Genomic DNA, 15,752 nt, shown 5'->3' with positions numbered 1-15,752 from the left:
TTGTTTCTGAAAATGAAATGATAGTGTTAACTTAGGGTTCAACAGAGTTATTTCCGGAAAAGAAATTCAACCGAAATAGGAAGTTTATTAGGAATTATCAACCATCAGATATGCGGAGATTGTGGCAGAAGTCAGGACTTTCAAGACAACCAGTTGAGCACCTTCTGTTGACTGGTGTATTATTTTCAGTCACTGATTGTGAAGTCTTCTGGTGAAGAACTGAAACATGGCATTGTGGGTATAATACAAGACAGTAACAATAAAGAAATATATTCAAAAATGAAAGATATTCCAGCCTTGATGGAGACAAGAATTACCCATATGAGGACCAAGCAATATTCAATATACAGTACGTAATCCTGACAGAAAAAGAACACTTCAAGAGACTTAGAATAAAGGGATGACAATATGCATTTGCAATGAATACCTTCAAACTTTGACATAATACAGCCTCAGTATTACTGTTATAGTTGACCATTAAATTGGTGCGGTAAAAATATTACTACCTGGCAGTGATTTTACAATGTGTGTTCAGTAATAAATAAATACTGTGATACCAGAATTATTGCAGATGTTTTAAGTATATCAAAAGAAATTTGTTTTACAATTCTATTGTTTGAATTATTTTTGCCCATCTGCTTTAACTAGAGCCAGTGTGGCAAATCATTAATTTCTTTAACTGGCAAAGAAATCAGATATTTTATACATGTTGTATCTTTTTTTCCCCAAGTAAATGGATGTACTGAACTTTTTGTGAATATTTTCTACAATTGTTGAAAATTCAGATACATTAGTTCACATCATCAGGCTGTGTAATATTTTTATCATAGTCATTTTCTATTTCATTAAAATGTGTTCTTATACATGTAACATCAAAGGCAAAAGAGAGTTAGAGAAAATCACTTGAATCCTGAAATTGTAATTCTTATGGTTTCATACTTTAAATGAATGATGATTCAGAATGATATTGTTACATCATTTTATCTTCAAAGTCAAAAGAAAGTCTGTTAGCTTGACACAGCTTAATTGATTGTGCTTGTAAAGTAAAGATACCAACTTAATTATTTTTTCACTCATCGTCTGTGATGTAAAACATACGGAAGCGTCCTGGTGCCAATTCATAATGTTCTATAAAAAAATAAACTCCTACGTAGGAGATAAAAAAAGCCTAATTAGGAGTTTGTAACTCCTACGTAGGACTTTTAAACTCCTATGTAGGACTTTGTAAGTCCTACGTAGGACTTTATAAATCCTACGTAGGACTTTATAACTCCTACGTAGGAGATAAAAAAGCCTAATTAGGAGTTTGTAACTCCTACGTAGGACTTTTAAACTCCTACATAGGACTTTATAACTCCTACGTAGGACTTTATTAGTCCTACGTAGGACTTTGTAACTCCTACGTAGGACTTTATAACTCCTACGTAGGAGATAAAAAAGCCTAATTAGGAGTTTAAAACTCCTACGTAGGACTTTTAAACTCCTACGTAGGACTTTTTAACTCCTACGTAGGAGATTAAAAAACCTAATTAGGACTTTATAACTCCTACGTAGGACTTTTAAACTTCTACGTAGGACTTTATAACTCCTACGTAGAATACATATCAAAGAACTGAAAGCACAGAGTTCGACGGACATGTATGCTAGAGTATAACTTAAGATAGCATATTATGTAGGAAAATAAATTATATGAGCCGCGCCATGACAAAACCAACATAGTGCATTTGCGACCAGCATGGATCCAGACCAGCCTGCGCATCCACGCAGTCTGATCAGGATCCATGCTGTTCACTTACAAACCCTATTACAAGTAGAGAAACTGATAGCGAATGGCATGGATCCTGATCAGACTGCGCATCCGCGCAGGCTGGTCTGGATCCATGCTGGTCGCAAACCCACTATGTTGTCTTTGTCATGGCGCGGCTCATATTAGTCAAGTTGTAATTGTGGCAAGCCACTTTAGTAAATACCTATAATCTGTAGCCAGAGATGATTTTGTCATTCTCTGCATATATTAAACGATGATTCTGTATTATGTACGTTTAGTTATATTTATTATACACATGTACACAAAATGTATGGGTTAAACTTTGTTCAAAGTAGGATATACAATGTAATTCATTATTAAACATACGCAAACCGTTATCTTCTTAAACTTTACGGAGCAGGAACAAGACACTTCACTACCCCCCCGCCCCCTATAAGGATTTAATCATTTGAAACGGCCGAAAATGGATAAATTGCTCGTTTTGTTCAGCTAGTTCGTATTGAAATCGTAATCATTAAAGCCTTTTAAAATTTTGATATATATGCTTGTCAAGTAAGTTTTTTTCGAATAGCTGTAAAGCAATTTTTCGGGATACATCGCCAATGCTTACAGACACCTCACCCTAAGACACTGTACACTCTAGAAACCTGAGACATTTTATTAAAAGGTGAAGTGTTGCGGCATGGCCGTGTGACAAGTAGCCTTATGATCGCTAGCCGCATGGGTTCAAACCCCGTTAGGCGCAAGCCGTTGTTTCCTTGAGCAAGAACTTAAAACTTAAATAAATTATGTATGAACCAAAGGTGAAATGTCCTCTATATTTAAGATTTGAGGGGGGGGGGGGGGGGTAAGTGTCTTGTTCCTTCGCCGATATACCGGTCTGGAATGTTGAGATTTGCAAAGCATTCTGTATGCATTTCTTATAAAGTCATAAAGTCCTACGTAGGACGTTTATAAAGTCCTACGTAGGAGTTAAAAAGTCCTACGTAGGAGTTTAAAAGTCCTACGTAGGAGTTAAAAAGTCCTACGTAGGAGTTTTAAAGTCCTACGTAGGAGTTAAAAAGTCCTACGTAGGAGTTATAAACTCCTAATTAGGCTTTTTTATCTCCTACGTAGGAGTTTTAAAGTCCTACGTAGGAGTTATAAACTCCTAATTAGGCTTTTTTATCTCCTACGTAGGAGTTATAAAGTCCTACGTAGGAGTTAAAAAGTCCTACGTAGGAGTTTAAAAGTCCTACGTAGGACTTATAAACTCCTATTTAGGCTTTTTTATCTCCTACGTAGGAGTTATAAAGTCCTACGTAGGAGTTAAAAAGTCCTACGTAGGAGTTAAAAAGTCTTACGTAGGAGTTTAAAAGTCCTATGTAGGAGTTATAAACTCCTAATAAGGCTCTTTTATCTCCTACGTAGGAGATATAAAGTCCTACGTAGGAGTTATAAAGTCCTACGTAGGAGTTATAAAGTCCTACGTAGGAGTTACAAACTCCTAATTAGGCTTTTTTATCTCCTACGTAGGAGTTTATTTTTTTATAGAACATTATGAATATGCACCAGGACGCTTCCGTAAAAACAGGTTCCGTCAAGTATACTGTTTAATTTATTATTAGCTACACAAAAAGCCTATCAGAAAGGGTAAAGCTAAAACTTTTTCACAAGTTACCATTCAAGACCCTATAACATTGTAACTGGGAAACAAACAAAAAAGAAATATAGATGTGTAACTCTATTTTTATTTTCAAAACTTTATTAATTGATTTTTCCTATATAAATATAGTACAGCAAAATACTAGCTGAATAAGAATTGCACTTGTTTAAAATTGATTTACAGCAATTTTTGTAACATCACAAAAATCAACTTTGAAGTAAACATTTAAATTCAGAAGGAAAGAAAAAGTAGTCACAATAATTATGAAATTATATATGTGTTTTTAATATATAAATAGGAAAAAGTAAGTATGTTTGTTTTCTTTTATAAAAAATGGAATATATACAATAAGAACAAAAACGCATTTAACTGCCCATTGCAAAATGAAATTTGCACATTTTAATAATTATTATGCATTAATTAATGAAATTTAGACGGGGGAAAAGATCTCCTAAAATCTACAAAAATGTAAAATTAACGCCTAAATAAAAAGTAAATCAGCAAGTTTAAAGTTGCTTTAACTGTAGAAAAATGTGCAAAAGAGTTGAAAAAGAATAAAATTATCTAATTTTTCAGAGACAAAGTACCTAAAATTATCACAGTTATTAACAACACACAAAACAAAACATAACACGGTATAATATTAACAATGTAAGTCACAACAAAAAATGTTGAGCAGCCAGGTCAACTGTGAAATATGACACTAATATAAAAATTGTGTATAATTATATAACAAGTCAAATTCTTTTTTTCGAAACTGGGCTTTAATTGCAAGGAATTCAAAGTTGTAGACCACTAAAATTTTTAAAAAACAACTAAACAACTTTTATCAAATATACAAAACATCAACATCAACAAGAAAAGACCAACAACCAATGTTAGTGAGAAACAATACAATAACAAAAACATTCATTTTCAAATTCATTTATAATTTTTTTCTTTGCACTAGTTTAAAACGTACCTTTAATTTTCAAATTCATGTTTACTGATTTTGTTTTCATCGTATTTTTATGAATGCAACACTATGTTCTGTTTTGAAATATTTTCATATTTTAGGCGCATTTAAGTTATAACATCTATTTAAAGAGTTTGAATTCATTATTTTTGTATTAGTTAATTTTTTTGACCATTTTTTTTTAAAGAGAAATTATGACAAAATGTTTTAGTAGTAATCTTCAAATGGCATATTTCCATGCCTGTTATGTTGATGTGTTACGCCATAAGTTGGTTCCCTCTGCATTGGGCCCATTATGGAATATACCGGGCGCCGATACGTCGAGGTCATATAGTTGGAGAATGGATAAAGATTATCATTCCTTGGAATAGACAATCGGTTCATTCCTCGGGCTCTTTGGGTCTCTGTCGGTGGCAATCCTTGATTAGAATACTTAGGGTGTATTGGCCAGTCTTTATTTTGTTTGTCCCATTTTCTGATGGCTGACGTTCCGACATTGTACTGCCATGGCTGAGAGCATGGCTCGTGTCTGTCGGCAACTTTAGGAAGTTCTTCCCGTCTTAATGTTGGGTACCCAGAATCGTACCATTTGTCTGTCCAATGCTGAAATATTAATTCATTAATGTAAGTTTTATAATGAAGTTGCAATTTATTATGCTTCCTTCAAAAAATTTGAACATCAGCCAACACTAATAAATGGTTATTTCTGGAACGCCATTTAAAGCAGCATGCCTTCAGATTCATGCTAATTTTCATGAAAAATGTTTATTAATGTATTAAAAGGTAAAATATTTGTAATAGATCAAATACAGTAAATCTAATGTTGCAAATAGCACTTAAAATTTATGAAAATTACCAAAAATAAGCTGCCTTTATGAAAGACTGTTAATGGCTACAAAAAATTTACCAAATTGTACATGTACATTGTTTTTTGTCTAAAATGATGAGACATAAATACAACAAACACTACATCTGTTAAACTAGACTGGTTTTAACTTTAAGTAAAGAAATTCTGACTGACTGATATGCAGCAATAATGGTTAGAATTAAGTAATATTTCAGCCAATTTATTATCATCTATTTTATCAATAATAAGAAAGAAAATGAACTGGTAGGGTTGTAACTTCTTACATATTTGATAATTTATAAAAAATATTACAAAATAAAGTTACCTGATAAGAAGCTCTTCCAACTTTGGCAGTGTGTTTTTCTGGTCTTTCAAACCTGAATATAAAAAGACAATTTCATTTTTCTTCATATTAAAAATTCTCAAAGTCTATGTCTGCTATATCACAGAAGTTCATAAATGCTGGGGGTGGTAATAAAATAATTTACCCCATTAGGCTATTAATCCTAGATTAAATAAAGATAATTGTATATATTGTAAACACAATATGCTAAAGATTTATTTTTACTATATACTTATAAATGAAATATTGATAAATAAAATGCGTATTTTCATTTTCCATATTTTCACTGAAAAAAAAATTCACTGCAGTGAAACATATTTTTAATATTTTCACTGGTGTCTTGATGGACTACTTTCTTCAGCCAATATACAAAATTTAAGGGAAAGTCCTTCAAATTGTAATGTCAAAAAGAGAAAATATATATATTTGTAATAAATTCAATAATTCTAGTTCTTGCTATAAATACTGGATTCATTTTCATCTTGTGCTATGAAAATTATCATTATTTCACTCAAGGCTACTGCTACTCGTGACATATTTATTTTCATACCACTCGATGAAATTAAATCCTGTATTTATAGAAAAAAACTTGAATATCCCTTATATATTTAAGATATATTATAATGTACCATTTGAGTTTAGAATGAAAAAATCAAAAACATTTTCCTTTAAAAATGGTTTGTGTCTAAATAACTGAGCTGGAAGAAATCTTCACAATTCTTTGGAATTTTCAAGTCAAAATTGGGTTTCAACAATTTTATGAATTGGAAAGAAGCCTTAACTAGCATGGGAGCAGTTCCTGTGCAAAAGCTATACCCAAATTTTTTCGTTTAAATGCTTCGTTTTTTACTTAAAAAATTGATATCAAATCACGCTGATGTGTGAACGAGACAAAATTAAAGTGTCAGTTAGACAGTAGGTACAAAAAGGTTTCAGTTTAAATTGCTTTCACCTGTGTGTTGTCAAAACATGACCTTGTATATGATGAAGGATTCCATCCTTGCAGGCATATGCGCAAAAATACTTATGTATGAGGCCTAGAAAAGGGTTTTCCACTAAATACACCTGTGTACAGATAAGTGGGCAATACGAGAAACCTGTTTCAATATCAGAATTTTGCTCTATATTACCATATTAAATAAATTTATGAGTAAAATATCATGCATACAAGCACTCCATTGCATGTGAATGTGTTGGGTAATGGTGTTGAGCGTTTTGTCAGTAACACTCTATTTCCTGAATGACATCTATTTACCTCTGGTAAAAGGGTCTCTTTTACAATTATAAATGAAAAACAGGACGGATTTAACAACATTGTATAATTGTATAATTTTAATGGGTTATATTTTATGTATTGGAACTACTTCTCTTCATACAAAATAATGAATAATTTTGGTATCCCAAATCAGGCCTCATAACCAAGGGTTATTTTAATTGTTTAGAAAATTATGTGACTTCCATAATTTGTGTGAAGAGCCGAATATTGATGTGCAACAATTAATTAATTTTTTTGCGAGTAAGCTTATTAAAACATAGTTCAGAAATACCAAGGACTTCTGTAAGGGAACAACTCACATGCCATTTTATTAGGGCTCATTTCGATGGCATTGAAAAAAATGTTGTTTAAACTGTTAAATTTCACATGTAGCCTGAACTGGCAATGGCATCTAGCTAAATATAAATTTGGTTTGACTTATTCTATAATACAGATTGTTTTTGTTACTGTCAAATTGAATAGCCTGTCAATAATCAGTATCTCAGACTCTTTGACAATCAGTATCTCAGACTCTTTGACAATCAGTATCTCAGACTCTTTGACAAAGTAAAGACAGCTGTGTTGGAAGTGGCTAATGGCCAGCATCATACAATCATAATCTGATAATTTTGATGAAAATCACATGCAGTAACCATCAATTAAAAAACAAAATCATGTAAATTACCTGAACATTTCCTGTGAACTTGGGTATTTAGGAACATTTGGTGGATAATTTGTCCAATACGGAGTCTTTGTTTGGGCTCCATTGAAAAAGAGCGTGCTGCATTGAGACATCTTGATGCTGGATGTTGTTGTCAATTACGCCTATCGCTTACATCAACGAATAAAAATATTAGAATATTGCAGTTTAATTTCCTATTTAATTACACCAAAGCATTAAATTCAACTTATTATCTATATTTATTAACTATTCTATTAAAATTTAAGTATTTAAAGGCAGTAAACTCATTCATAGATAATGACAACTGCTTTTGTTTCATTGCTTAAACGGCTGTTGCTATGGAGCGTCGACAAAATAGTCCGGCCGCTTACACCACTGGCAAAAAAAATACTGCAGCTGTCAAATAGTGAAAATGGTATAAATCTAGAGAAATTCTTAGCAAATATAAATAAAATCCCTATAATTGTTAAGAGTTACAGGAATTTGTACCAGTGTTGAAGAGGATACTCAAGAAAATGGCAGCTTCATACGGTTTTCTTTCAAATCCAGCAAAGTTGACAAAAGAGTGGTTAGCATTTTTTTTTCAAAATTCAAAATTTCTTTTAAAAAAGCCCTGATATTTGTAAACATGTAAATGAAAGTGAGTCGTTATACTTTAACTTTTATTGTTTTGTTTAATATTTGTAGCATTAAATCCTAAAATGAGCAGAAATAATATTTATTAATGAGCCCATCATGGGTAGCCCATCATGGGTAATAAAAATATTGCATGTCATGTCATTTTTAGTTCTGATTTTCACTCTTCGTGTTGCAATTATTTAGCAGTTTATTGTAAACATTAATGATCAGATGATTAAGTACTTTGTTTTATGACCTAACATAAATTATTTACTTTTCTCATAATTTAGGCAACCTAAGCTGCATGAGTGGAGTGTTTACCATTCAAGTCATCCAGATGTTGCAAGGGTATGTCACATTATTTTGGTAAAAGTTTTAAATAAGTCAGTGGTAACCAAGTCACTTTTGGGGGAAATAATCATGAGAACAGACTAAATTGATCTGTATGGAATTTCATTACCATCATGTAGATAAACTTTTGAAGCTCCATTTTTGTTTCATGTTTAAGTGATTGTGTAATTTTACAAAACTTGCAAAATTTCTGTGTGACAGTTGACCTCTGACATTAAGTCTAAAGGCTATAATATGAAAATTTGACAAAGCCCTTTTAAAGGGGAAGACTTAAAAAAAACCTTTAAATTTTCCGTTTTTAAAGGGTCATTCGAATGACTAAACCGCTTCCCTTTTTTACCCGGAACACCACGTTTTCTAAACAAAAATTGAATTTGTTCCGTTATCGGAATACCCCCCCTTTTTTCATTGACATCATTTTAAATGGGGGGCCCCCATAGAACTGACACTGAAAATTTCATTTATAGGTTAGAAAACTTATATTTTTTAAATTTTTTTTTATTTGATTTCTTTAAAAAATTTAAAGTGTAGTCTATAGCCGGGGGAAACCCCAAAACCAGGACCGCTTCGCGGGGGGGTCTTTGACTTTCCCCCTTTTTCCGACGGGTTAAAGCTTTTTGTGGAATTTGTAACCATATTGCAGACAATCAAAATAAGAACTGTTTAAAATCAGTGAATGGATCAGCCGCCCCAGCCGCCAAGATATATGACCGAAAATGTAATAAAATTTGCGTTAAAAAAAACACACCAGAAAAACAATTATACAAATATTCTATTATGAAAGAAATGGAAGTAAAGTAATCAGTGAAAGTTAAGGACTTCAGGTTGCAGCTTTACTACTAAAACTCAATGTACATGTAGTACATAACCACATTTTAGATTACTGTCATTGATTAAGTTTTAAGAACCAAGAAAACGCTAATATAAGCTTGTATTTATAGGATGGTTGGCGAAAATGGAGTGGAGAAAGACCAGACTGGTATGCATGGAAATCATCATCCAAAAATCCAGACTGGTACAGACGTAATGTGAACACAATAAGGAGAGGTTTGTACATGCATAATGTATATTGATTTATTCACTATTTAAGTCAAATGACCTAACTTTTAAATCATTGGAATTGTTTTGCTTCTGGAACCTATTGGATACACTAATGAACTAAGTTTTAAACCATTGGAGTTTTCAGGACGAGTTGCTTTTTTATTTTGACATAATGACATAATCATCAAATATAATTCATAGATTTGTCACAGGGTAGAGTTAATAATACAAACTCCTGGCGTAGGTTCGTCAATTTAATATATAATACGAAGATAAAGCCACAGCGTCTCAATAAATAACTTAATAATAAGTTATTTCCAAAAATTCTATTAAATAAACTTAAAGAATTTATGTACTAAGTAGAATAGTATATCGTAACTGGTAAGAGAATAAAGACGAAGTGAAGTGAAGAAGGAAAGTTCGCGGGAATTTGGAAGAAAGAAAATGTTAAAAACCAATCTAAAACTTTCTCTCAAAACTCTTTCATACAATGTACAAAACGATTGGACATACAAAAACAGTTCACAAAATTGCACGAGATACAGACATAGTTGAATTGTTTTGGCCGTTTCCGTGAATTTCCGCTCATAAGCGTACGTTACGGAACCATTCGATACAATACAATAGCAGACGATAATAGACGCCACGGAGACAAACGATAATCGACGCATGCGCGGACATTAAGATTACTTTTCCCGCGACTAAATGACGAACAGTGCACGGCAAAATGAACAATTCAAATAATAAATAAAACGACCTGTGACAGATTTAAATTAATTGGGAATACTACAGGCAAAGATTCAGCAAGCTGAAAACTTATGTGGTATGAATTGGCAGTGTAAGTAATGCTGTATAAGACAAATTAGTCATGATCGAACTTTATTGGCAGATTTTTCATTGGATACATGTATTTCATTGATATTCAGGAAGGATCTATTATGAACTAAATGTGATGTAGATGAAGACTGATAATTAGATTAGAAGCTTTAAAATGGGCAAAGATAATTTATAAGAGAGCATTTCAAGATAATTCAGGCTGCTAAAATGCCAGTCTTAATTCATAGATACAATGATGTTACAGAACATCTTTCAAACTGAAGTTATAACCATGTCTAAATATTATACCTTGCAATTTGTTCCTTCTTTATTTACATACGATAGGTGTCTGCAGGTCTATAAATAGAACAATATTTGTTATGGCGTCAGCGATCTGACCAAAAAATACAGTGAACCCTCGACTATAGTTACCTCTTATTCAGCCTCAAACATTATATGGTCCGCAGCCTTAAGTCATGGCCCGTTAAATGTTTGCACACTTGACCAATTGGTTACTATAATGTTATAGTGCTGTGTACTATTTATAAAGTATGTTTCCGTACACACCTCATTATTGCATATTACATTATTCTGCGACAACACACTCAAAAGATAATATCTTCATGTATTTCCTAAATAATACACACAAAATCAAAATCTAACATTTCCTTATAGGAATAACATGCATTTAATTTCACCATGATTATTTTCAGCGGATTACAAGAATATCAACTGGGTATATGAACAACCTTCAAAACCTACAAGCCGTGTTCACGATGATTTTATCTCTGTTACAAACGAGGTTATGCAGAAGGACATGTTAAAACCTTTACCACCAAATAGATATTATGCAGGTGGAATGACACACCCAAAACCCGACCCCATTCCCAAAGAAGTGCCAGTACCTAAATGGGGTCTTTACAACCCGCCCCATTATGAAGAGCCAATCAGATACAACCATTTCCCACCAATAAAATACAACGGTTATAAATAGATTTTTAAATAGATGGAAATATATTGAATATTAGATATTCACCATTGTTGTTGTTTGTTAATCTTGATTAGGTTAAAATAAGAGAATCATGGACACGTTGATAAGCATTTAGTGCTGTAGAAATTTCTTACCTCTCTTTTTATATCATTTTCTTCTATTTATTGATTATAATATACATGTTATGTTAAAGTCATATTTGAATTATCATTTACATTATGTGAAAATTGCAAATAATAGAAATTAAGCTTTAGTTTAAGCTTTTTGCCAGCTTTCATGAGTAAAACATATTTTATTATAACTTTGAAAATACACCAGGAGTAATGGGGTTGTTTTAGACTAAATTTATTGAATGTATCATAAAGTTCTCTAATTTATGTATTTTTGAAGTTACCTTTTTGGCAGTTTTTAAAAAATCATTTAAAAAAAACCAATTTAACTTTGATAAATTATAGCACTTTACTAAATTAGTTAGTTTTACTGAAAGTAACATACCTAGCTAGATTGTCAGTTTATAGTGTTTTGCTTTAACATAGTTAGCAACTTTGTAATGGACATTATTCACAATATTGCGTTTTAAAAAACCCAACAAATAGCATTATCACAAGTTATTTCTATTAAATGGTTGAAAAAATTTAATTACTATGATACATACTCTCAACAATTTTGAATGTCATTTTTATTATGACAAACTGATACCACAGATTTAAAGACTCAATTTTGCTATACATCTACTATTTTCTATTGTTTTTTTTTTGAGAATGAATCCGGTTTTAAAATAGAGGTCAAATCGAATGCAATTTTTAATACTGATAGAATAACAAGAAAATATATTCTATTTTTTTTAACTACTGCCACTTGACATAATTTTATGTAGAATAGGCAAGGACTATGATCTTAAAAAGTGCATTATTGGTGTTTCCAGTTTTTGTTGGTCTTTTTATTAGAAGTTTGTTTTGTGCAACATTTTTTGTTACTTGCGTTTTTTTTATCATTCTGTTTTGGACTGTTAATTGTTTTGAAAACAAGTTGTTTTTTTCTGTGTGCTTTTTTATTAAAAAAATATATTTTTACCATTTACAAAATAAATTATATCTATACTTATGTATACATGTACCATGTACAATCTTGTTACATTTTTTGTTACGTTTTAAAATAATTAATTTACATGCTCAAGCGAAGAAAGTTTGTTTATCAAACATTCCAAATTCTGTTGCATATTGAAACTTTATTACATTTGTGATACATTGTTTTGTTATTTTTATATTTTTAAGTTCTTTGTAAATCACTTTTGTCACTTAAGTTCTTTATAAGTTACTTATGACTATTAAAAATAAAAAAAATGTGATAAAAATATATTTACAAAATGTGTCAAATTACACTACATGGGTAAATATGTAAAGAGGTCAAAGTTAAATTCAAAATTGTCACTACTGATGGGGAAATCATTGAAAAAATTAGAGCATTGTTTTGAAAACCAATATTATTGAACATTTCACATTTTTTATGGACCCTAAAAATTAATGTTTGTTAGTTTTCCTTTCAAATTTGAATTATTGGTATTCAATTTCATTATTTTGATTTGTAATCTGAAGTTTATAAGTTTATCAATCAATCAATCAATCTGATTGCTTTGATTTGTTTTATGAGTTTATTTAGTTAATCAATCAATTACTCAATCAGTTTATTAGTAGAACTGTGCATTTCAATATACATGTTTCTTTGTATAATAATTCTTTTGTACAATGTGCATAATCATTATTAATTTTCTGTCACTGATTTTTGTATAATGGACTAGCCTTGCATTAAATATGGAACTGCCCATTGTCAGTTTCAGGTGTGTCAGGATGATAATATTTAAATTGATTATCCAACAATCTAATCATCTTGTTTTACTACATAGATATGCTGACTGGATTGTCAGTGTGATGCTGGCATGAATTAGTCCAATGTTTTTCTAGCAACTTTTGATAGTTCAAATTCCATATCCTTTTTATCTGTTAATTTCAATCATTTTTATCTTGTTATTTCTCACAATCAACTTTTATCTTGATTAACATTAATTCTGAGTATAATGTGAGCAAATGTTAACATTATGTGAGCAAATTTTGCATAATCTTTGCAGGAAAGCAATATACGAGTACAATGTTTACCTAATGTGAGCATAATGTTAACTTAGTTTACTTAATGTGAGCATAACGTTAACTTAGTTAACTTAATGTGAGCATAATGTTAACTTAGTTAACTTAATGTGAGCATAATGATAATGTTAACTTAATGTGAGCATAATGTTAACTTAGTTAACTTAATGTGAGCATAATGATAATGTTAACTTAATGTGAGCATAATGTTAACTTCATGTGCACAATGAAAGCATAATAATCACTACTCTATACAATCTTTATTTTCTTAATTCCTCTGTCAATCATATTTCTTATATACATATAAATACAAAATACACGGAATAAATTTTAGAAATTCAATACATATTTTGTTTTTCTTAGTAATTATGCATGTATGATGAAATGATTTCTCATGATTGTTTTGGATGGTTTTCACGTGCTTTCAAAAGCACTCGAGTCATGTACTGTCATGGTAACTGCAGTTTGTTCCAGAATTTTTGTACAAGTACTATTTCTTCTACTTGAAAGTAGTAATATACTTCCATGGCACTGCACAGTGTTCCAAGACTTTTGTACAAGTATTATTTCTTCTGCTTGAAAGTAACTGCCAACTTTTTCTGCATGAATCAATGAACAAGTATTGTGGGGCTAAATTAATGTCTTCAGCCATATAAATAAGGTGGGGGCATTTTGTAGCTGTCAGTTTTAGATTTAAAGGGACTCCATTCACTCAGATTTACAAAAGCCCAAATACATAAAATTTGAATTCCTTACATAGATCACATAGGGCACTAAAAATAGAAAGTCACTCAAAAGATAATTAAGGAAATATAGTCTGAAATAAATTGTAAATCTTATTTTTGTACTTTCCTTGGTCTGATTTTAGTGAAGAAACCGTTGCAAGTTTAGGTAATATATCTCAATTACAAAAATTATTATGGAGAAACGTATGAGCAATTTTTGCAAACAGGTTGTTGGTTTTGACCTTCATCAAATGGTACATTAATGTCTAACAAGAACTGTAGGTAGGACAGCAACGCTCCACTATTCTTAGTGCTTGATAGTAAAAACTAGAAATGTGTCCATAGGACACGGATGCCCCCACACGCCACTGTTCTGTCAATCTTATGACTCTAGGTCAAATATTTTTTGGACTACATGTGCCACAAGTTGAAAACTAAAAATCAACAAAGGGCCATAATTCTGTTAAATTTGGTCGCAGCAAAAATTCCTTCCTTTACTACCATCTACACATTAAGGTTGTTAATCCCTGGAAGTTTAAGCAAAATCTGCCATCCGGTTTAAGAGGAGTTGCATTCACAAAATTTCAACATAGTATATAATGAAAAAATCAAAAAAGGGCCATAATTCTGTTAAATTTTGTTGCAGCAAAAATTCCTTTCTTTATTACCATCTACACATTAAGGTTGTTCATTTCTGGAAGTTTAAGCAAAATCTGCTATTCGGTTTAAGAGGAGTTGCATTCACAAAATTTCTACATAGTATATAGTGAAAAAATCAACAAAGGGCCATAAATCTGTAAAATTTGGTCGCAGCAAAAATTCCTTCCTTTACTACCATCTACACCTGAAGGTTGTTCATCCCTGTAAGTTTAAGCAAAATCTGCCATCCGGTTTAAGAGGAGTTGCGTTCACAAAATTTCTACATAGTATATAGTGAAAAAATGAACAAAGGGCCATAATTCTGTTAAATTTGGTCGCAGCAAAAATTCCTTCCTTTACTACCATCTACACATAAAGGTTGTTCATCCCTGTAAGTTTAAGCAAATTCTGCCATCCAGTTTAAGAGGAGTTGCGTTCACAAAATTTCAACATAGTATATAATGAAAAAATGAACAAAGGGCCATAATTCTGTTAAATTTGGTCGCAGCAAAAATTCCTTCCTTTACTACCATCTACACATTAAGGTTGTTCATCCCTGTAAGTTTAAGCAAAATCTGCCATCTGGTTTAAGAGGAGTTGCGTTCACAAGATTTCGGGACGTACGGACAGACGGACTGACGGACTGACGTATTGACGGACGGACGGACAAGTGCAACGCTATATGCTCCCACATTGTGGGGGCATAAAAATGCTTGATACAGTTACCTCCTCCTGTTTGCAGGTTGGAGTAATGATGGTGAACAAGTGTGCAAAGTTTCAAAGCCATATGCCAATGGACTTTGAAAATATTTGAGGTATTACAGAAAATTTAACGTAAATTCTAAGTCAAAAAGGGGCATAATTCTGTCAAAATGCTTGATACAGTTACATCCTCCTGTTTACAGGTTGGGGTAATGCTGGTGAACAAGTGTGCA

General features: G+C 31.7%; 2 protein-coding genes across 2 annotated transcripts; one reads left to right on the top strand and one right to left on the bottom strand.

The window, feature by feature from the left end:
* Nucleotides 1-4,155: 4,155 nt before the first annotated feature.
* LOC132719081 (uncharacterized) lies at nt 4,156-7,794 on the bottom strand. The gene is made up of 3 exons (XM_060702828.1): nt 7,499-7,794; nt 5,541-5,592; nt 4,156-4,971 (listed from the first exon to the last, which is right to left on the bottom strand). The coding sequence occupies exons 1-3, from the start codon at nt 7,606-7,608 to the stop codon at nt 4,576-4,578; spliced, it is 558 nt and encodes a 185-aa protein (XP_060558811.1). The 5' UTR covers nt 7,609-7,794; the 3' UTR covers nt 4,156-4,575.
* Nucleotides 7,795-7,871: 77 nt separating this feature from the next.
* On the top strand, nt 7,872-11,356 carry LOC132719091 (uncharacterized). Its single transcript, XM_060702838.1, has 4 exons — nt 7,872-8,063; nt 8,404-8,461; nt 9,406-9,511; nt 11,035-11,356. The coding sequence occupies exons 1-4, from the start codon at nt 8,011-8,013 to the stop codon at nt 11,313-11,315; spliced, it is 498 nt and encodes a 165-aa protein (XP_060558821.1). The 5' UTR covers nt 7,872-8,010; the 3' UTR covers nt 11,316-11,356.
* Nucleotides 11,357-15,752: the final 4,396 nt, after the last annotated feature.

This window comes from Ruditapes philippinarum, unplaced genomic scaffold (assembly GCF_026571515.1).
Source record: "Ruditapes philippinarum isolate M1 unplaced genomic scaffold, ASM2657151v2 ctg1648_1_1_1_1, whole genome shotgun sequence".
Taxonomy (NCBI): Eukaryota; Metazoa; Mollusca; class Bivalvia; order Venerida; family Veneridae; genus Ruditapes; species Ruditapes philippinarum.
The sequence above is the reverse complement of the archived record's forward strand: the minus strand, read 5'-3'. Positions and strand labels throughout refer to the sequence as shown.